Raw genomic sequence first — 7,225 nt, 5'->3', positions numbered from 1 at the left:
CCGTGGGAGACCCTGTTTGAGTCACACACACACACACACACACACCAGCATATTCTTCTCCTCACCGGTGTTATGGCAGTGGTAATGACTGAGCGTTCAGGAGAGGTGCTGCGGGGGTTGGGGGGAGGAGGGGGAGGGGGGGATGAGGAGGAGGAGGGGGTAGGGGGGGGCTTTGATTGGCTGGGGCTGGCTGTGATGTCATGCTTTTCAGCCCCGCTGCCACGGCGACGTGTGGCAGGGGGAGCGCTGGTGCATGACCTGGGGGGGAGGGAGGAGGGGGGAGGAGGAGGCGGGTGGCTAGTGTGTCTCAACCTCTCTGCCTTAGTCTTATTGGACAATTCATTCCGCGAGGGCAAGACAGTATCTGACGCCACGTTTTACCCTCCAGAAATGCCCTGATCGTAAGATATGGTGGTGATAACGTACCTGTTCAAACTGTCCTGTCGGGTCCGTGTGCTTTGTTCCAAGATGTCAACATCATGTATGATTGACCTACCGTTTCACGTATTCAGAAACGTACCTCACACACACAACACCAGATATTGTGCGATAAGAAAGGGAGGATACACTGAACATTGTCTTGACATTGGCCTGCTCCTGTTTTAGATATTTTTGTCATTTTCTAGCCTGTGCTGTGAAGAAACAGCTTTGTGTGGACTAACACGACAACGCTGCCCCCTTGTGGCACATGTCAGTATAACAGGCCACATTTGACGGCCACAGTATTCATCTGTCGATCGTGATTTAGTTGGGGGGTTAAACTCCATTGACTGGTTCATGGAGAGACAGTCAGTGGTTAATGGCTGACCCTGGATCTGCTGTGTTGTGTGTAGAACCGTCAACTGCTGAAGGACAGCTTCATGGTGGAACTGGTGGAGGGAGCCAGGAAGCTGAGACACGTCTTCCTCTTCACCGACCTGCTGCTCTGTGCCAAGCTCAAGAAACAGATCGGAGGGTAAAAACGTCTGGCTGTCTGCCTGTTTTTCTGTCTGTCTACCTGTCTCTGTCTGTCTGTCTGTCTGTCTGTCTGTCTGTGTGTCTGGCTGTCTTTTTCTGTATGTCTGTCTCACTTTCTGTCTGTCTGCCTGTTTTTCTGTCTGTCTATTTGCCTCTGTCTGCCTGTCTGTCTGTCTGCCTGTTTTTCTGTCTGGCTGTCTGTCTGTCTGTCTGTCTATATCTCTGTTTTTACATTTAACATGTTACAGTACTTAGTGTACTTATCGCAGGATGTCAGGATAAGATTCTAACCCACCCCCCCCCCCCCCCCTTACAGGAAGAGTCAGCAGTATGACTCTAAGTGGTACATCCCTCTGTCGGACCTGACCTTCCAGAGCGCAGACGAGGCGGAGCCCCTGCCCATCCCCCAGGTGGCCGACGAGGAGCTGGACGCCATGAAGGTCAAGATCTCCCACATCAAGAGTGAGCTCCAGAGGGAGAAGGTATGACACACACACACACACACACACATGCACTCACGCTCACACACACATACACACACATGCACGCGCGCGCACACACACACATGCACACTCATTTCTTGTTTTGACCTGCGTGTTATGTCTGTGACCATAGAGAGCCAACAAGGGGTCAAAGGTGATCGACCGGTTGAAGAAGAAGCTGTCTGAACAGGAGTCTCTCCTGCTACTCACCTCCCCCAGCATGGCCCTCAGGGTACACAACAGGAACAACGGCAAGGTAAGCCCCGCCTCATCATCATTACCATCACCATCATTATCATATTTATCATTATTATCATCATCATTACCATCACCATCACCATCATCATCATCATCATCATAATTATCATCATCATGACCATCATCATCATCATAATTATCATTATTATCATCATCATTCCCATCACCATCATCATCATGATCACCGTTATCTCCATCATCATGGCTGTGAGTGTGAGAAGCGTATCACATGTGTCTGATGCGGTGGTGTTCTGTGTTGCAGGGCTACATGTTCCTCATGTCCTCTGACTATGAGCGAGCAGAGTGGAAGGAGATGATCCGGGAACAGCAGAAGAAATGTAGGAGCACCTCCACCAGAACCATGACTCTCATTCAGTCATTTACCTCAAACCAAATCAAAGTTGATTTAATGTTCACACAGAATACAGCTGTAGACGGTTAGGGCAAGCTAGCTCCTCAACAGTGCAACAATCAACAATCAAACAATGCAATACAATATAATAACAATAACACAATAACATAAGGTGGCAAAGCATTTCACAGCAGAAACACAACAATAGTGACCAAAGGAGTCCACTATTCAGTACAGTGTGTGTGACCCTCTGGCCCCTGACCCCTGACCCTGAGTCATGTTTCCCCAGGCTTCAAGAGCTTCTCCCTGACTTCCATGGAGCTCCAGATGTTGACCAACTCCTGTGTGAAGCTCCAGACAGTGCACCACATCCCCCTCACCATCAACAAGGAAGGTAGGAGGTTGTTGGTGAACCCAGTGGAAGTCGTTACTGTACCGAGGCAGAATGAACGGGCTGAAAAAACTGCAATGTTCCTGGTTTTTGTTGCTTCTATCAGTGTTTAAAGTGGAGGGATGGATAGCACGGATGGTTTCAATCCCAGTTTGACTGCTTTCCAACGTAAACATGGATCTACCATTCCTTTCTAAGTCCTCTCTCTCTCTCTCTCTCACTCTGTCTCTCTCTCTCTCTCTCCCCCCCGTTTGTTCTTCCAGAGGACGAATCCCCTGGACTCCATGGGTTCCTGAATGTAATCGTCCACTCTGCCTCCGGCCTCAAACAGAGCCTGAGTGAGTGACCCCTCCTCCCCCTCACAGAGCCTCTGTACACTGTGTTCTCTACAGCACAGACCTTATGCTCCACCAGGGGAGGTTGGTGGAGGTAGAAATAGGAGGATGGCCTCATTGTAATGCATGGGACGGAACAAGGAATGGTATCAAACACCATTCCTGGTTCCGTTCCATGCATTACGATGAGCCTGTCCTCATGATTTCTAACTCCACCAGCCTCCCCTGCTGTACTGTCCTGTACTTTACCCTGCTGTGCTTACCTCAGTGCTGGCAGCTCTGCTGACTAGAAACACAGCTGTTCTCTGACACTACTGCAGCCTTGTGAACAGCACGGTATAAACGCTTCTGTTCAAGTGAAGGAGAACACACCAAAATCAAAGGAAGCATTTGCTGGATGTGACTTTTTTTTAATCGCCATTGGAATATTGTTTATGGTAGTAATAATAATAATAATAACCTTTTGAATAAGATTACTACCCTTCCTGAATGTTTGTCACATTTACATTTATATTTGAGTCATTTAGCAGACGCTTTTATCCAATTAATCAAAGTACATTTGTCTAAGTAAGTGAATCAACTATACAACAGTCATTGTGAGAAAAACCGACACGTTTTTTTTAGCTTTGAATGGCCATCATGCGGACCACCGTCCATACTAGTCCTGTAGGATGTGTGACTGTGTCTGTCTCTCCTCCTCTCTCTTCCTTCCTCAGACCTCTACTGCACGTTGGAGGTGGACTCCTTTGGCTACTTTGTGAACAAGGCCAAGACGCGGGTGTACCGGTACACCACAGAACCCAAATGGAACGAGGTGAGAGACGTCAGCTGTGTTCTGGTCCTGTTCTGTAACGGCCCAGTAACGTCCTGTTCAGAAGCCATGTTCTGGTCCTGTTCTGTAATGGCCCAGTAACGTCCTGTTCAGAAGCCATGTTCTGGTCCTGTTCTGTAACGACCCAGTAACGTCCTGTTCAGAAGCCATGTTCTGGTCCTGTTCTGTAACGACCCAATAACGTCCTGAGGCCGTGACATCTGGTGTCGTTACGAAACGCTGTCTTAACAAGATGCCTGCGTCTATCTGGAGTAGTGAGGAGGTAGCTAACAGCTAGAGAGCCCCGCCGCTGCAGCTGTTTCCCCTGCGAGCACACACACACACACACACACACACACACACACACACACAGACACGCACGCAGACACGCACGCAGACACGCAGGCATACAGACACGCACGCAGAAACGCAGGCACGCAGGCATGCACACACACACACACACACACACACACACACACACAGACACGCACGCAGACACGCAGGCATACAGGCACGCACGCAGGCATGCACACACACACACACACACGCATACACACACAGACACACGTACACACACACACACACACACACACACACTCTGTCATTAGTGACCGCTGAGTGCTGTGAACTCAAGAGTGTGTTCATGTGTTATGAGAGCGAGTGTGTGTGTGTGTGTGTGTGTGTGTGTGTGTGTGTGCGCTCGACAGCTTTGAGACACAATCAGCGAAATTTGCTCATCTGCAGTCGGAATTTTCCATCAGGCCCAAGGACTTGGTAATTACTTTGCTCGGCAAAGTGGAAATAGTGTTAGCTAATGAGGAGCTGCGTACGATGACTCATGTCTGTGGAAATGTTAACTGGATGCGCTGTGGCCTGAAACCATATGCACAGTGTTCTCTTACCTAATTACAGGGGATCTCCATCATCTGTGCATCGTGGTGTGATAGAGTGCGTTCACACTCACTGCACCGTTAAATAACACTTGTGCTGTAGTGATGCTGATGAACCTTGCCGGTCCGATCTCTGGATCTCTAAGGAGAGGCTGACTGTTTAGAACGGCTGTATGCGGTTGTAGTTTCCAGATCCAGTAGGCCCCTCAAAACTTTGGACTGTGGTGGTTTTGTCTCCCGAATGTTTCCCCTCTCTTTATTCTCTCTCTCTCTCTCTCTTTCTCCCCATCTCTCTCTCTCCCTCTCTTTTTCCCTCTCTCCCTCTTTCTCCCGCTCTCCCTCTTTCTCCCGATCTCTCTCTCTTTCTCTCCCTCTCTCTTTCTCCATAATTCTCTCTCTCTCTCCCTCCCTCTCTCTCTCTCTCTCTCGCTCTTTATCTCTCTCTTTCTCCCTAACTCTCTCTCCCTCTCTCCCTCTCTTTTTCCCTCTCTCTCACTTTCTCCCGATCTCCCCCCCCCCCCCCCCCAGGAGTTTGAGATTGAGCTGGAGGGTTCTCAGATGCTGAGGCTGCTGTGTTATGAGAAGTGCTACAACAAGACCAAGCAGAACAAGGAAGACGGCGACAGCACCGACCGCATCATGGGGAAAGGCCAGCTCCCGGTGCGTACTGTGCAAACACACACACACACACACACACACACACACACACCCTCGTCCCAGAGTCATCACCGCCACGCTGAGACATCACCATGGTGTGACCTAGCCTGATGATGTTGCGGTGATGACACCGTGTCGATTGGCTGGTAGTGGTCAGCTGATGATGTGAGCTGTCTGTACTGCGTCAGTCCAATGATGTACTGTAGGTTGGTAACTCACCAGGGGAGGCTGGGAGGGGGAGAAATCCTAAGACAGGCTCATTGTAATGCATGGAATGGACTAAGGAATGGAACACACGTTGTTTGATACCATTTCTCATTCCGGGTTGCTGTTCCAACCTTGTTGAAATGACGAAAGGCTTCATGCGTTATGTTTGGGTCCTGGTCTGGTGCGGTGGGTGTGCGTGCGTGCGTGCGTGCGTGCGTGCGTGTGTGTGTGTGTTTTAAACCCAGCGCTGAGCTCAGAGGACAGTCAGTGTATGTGTGTGTGTGAGTTGGCGTGGCCGTGAGGAGAGAGAGAGAGATAGCAGGCTGCTCCTCTTTCATAGGATTGTTATTTTTAGAGAAGGGTATGTTTAAAGGGTAAAGAGGCGGCGCGTCCTGCGGGGGTGGAGTCTGTGTCCATAATTCATGTGTTCTTCCTGTAAATGTCATGTGGTGAATCGTCCTGGCAACCCTGTCTCCATGGTGACCTCGGCCCTGCAGGTGTAGCCCATTGAGTGATTCTCCCTTTCATTGTGGCGTGTGTGTTTGTGGGGTGTGTGTGTGTGTGTGTGTGTGGGGGGGGGGGGGGGGGGGGATGTCCATCTGTGTGTATGTGTGTGTGTGTGTGTGTGTGTGTGTGTGTGTGTGTGTCCACGTGTGCGCGTGTGTGCGTGTGTGTGTTGGGGGAAGGGGCTTCATTGATAGGCTGCCTCAGTAGCCTATATGCTTTGTTAGCTTCAGCGGTTGTGTAGGTAGGAGGGTAGAGACCTCGGTTATGGTTTCAGAGCCCCTGCTTTGATCTGGGCCACATCCTGTACCCTGTACGCCCAGCCCTCCCTCTCCCCTCCCCCCATGGACCATTGGACAGGTGTGTGTGTGTGAGTGTGTGAGTGTGTGAGTGTGTGTGTGTGTGTGTGTGTGTGTGTGTGTGTGTGTGTGTGTGTGTATGAGTGAGTCAGTGTGCATGTGTGTATGGATGGAAAACCTCAGTAATCAGAGGTGTCCAATAACACATTTACCTAGGCCAGGGGGGCAGGCAGGGGGGCTGCCAGGGTAACAGGGGCCAGGCAGGTAGTCTCTCTATGTCTCCTCCCTGGCAATGCTGCTCCCTACTCCTGGAAACCAACCTGGACGCTGCTCCCTCTAGTGGCTCCTCTGGAGTACTGATCATGCCAACCCTAACCCTAAGTGAAGGTGGGCAAAACGTACAGTACAGCCTAAGTACGGTGTGAAAGCACGGTTCAGCAGGAGCAGGAGCAGGAGCAGGAGCCGCCCGGTGCATACCGTCCATCCATACATACCTCAAATGTTTTTATTATTCACCATTCTCCCATCCCCCTCCATTACACGGTACGTTCCTCAGTAATCCTCCGTGGGCCGCCGTGATTTCAAGCCTTTTCGTTTTGGCCTCGTATGAAGATGATGGGAAGCGATGGTCTCCCTCGGCGGTTCACACAGACGCTCACGCAGCAGGAGAACACGGTGTCAAAGCTGACGGGCTTAGGAGGAAAGTCCCAGCATATGATTCAGATCAACCCCTCAGCCAAACTCTCCCTTACGGACGGTGGGAATCTGACGCACCGGGCTCGACTCGCTGGCCTGGGGGGTGGGGTGTGGGGAGGGTGGGGGGGGGTGGGAGGGTGGGGGGTGGGAGGGTTGATCCAGGGGTCTGGGGAGGGGCGGGGGTATGCAAAGGGTATGTCGGCAATGGTTCATTTTACAGCTTACGCTAAAGCTAATTTAAGCAAAGAGGATTAGCGGGAACTAATAGAGGAGGGAGGGGAGGAGAGGGAGAAGAAATGGAGGAGTGAGTAAAGAAGAGGAGGGGGGGGGGAGGAGAGAGGGGAGGAGACAAAGAAAGAGGAAGAACAAGAGGACGTTGCTATCTA

The 7,225-nt window shown here is 50.9% G+C and overlaps 1 protein-coding gene across 1 annotated transcript in view; it reads left to right on the top strand.

The window, feature by feature from the left end:
- The window catches only part of bcr (BCR activator of RhoGEF and GTPase), a gene marked incomplete at its 5' end in the record, with an annotated part of 77,766 nt that overhangs the window by 57,811 nt on the left and 12,730 nt on the right, over window positions 1-7,225 (top strand). The window contains 8 exons of the mRNA XM_083670327.1: window positions 834-955; window positions 1,274-1,439; window positions 1,573-1,695; window positions 1,960-2,035; window positions 2,339-2,443; window positions 2,704-2,778; window positions 3,492-3,589; window positions 5,005-5,136. Of these exons, the coding sequence (XP_083526453.1) occupies window positions 834-955; window positions 1,274-1,439; window positions 1,573-1,695; window positions 1,960-2,035; window positions 2,339-2,443; window positions 2,704-2,778; window positions 3,492-3,589; window positions 5,005-5,136 (897 nt within the window). The remainder of the gene's footprint in view (window positions 1-833; window positions 956-1,273; window positions 1,440-1,572; window positions 1,696-1,959; window positions 2,036-2,338; window positions 2,444-2,703; window positions 2,779-3,491; window positions 3,590-5,004; window positions 5,137-7,225) is intronic.

Source organism: Argentina silus (assembly GCF_951799395.1).
Source record: "Argentina silus genome assembly, chromosome: 5".
In the NCBI taxonomy this organism is placed as follows: Eukaryota; Metazoa; Chordata; class Actinopteri; order Argentiniformes; family Argentinidae; genus Argentina; species Argentina silus.
This window is presented reverse-complemented; position numbering and strand designations above follow the sequence as displayed.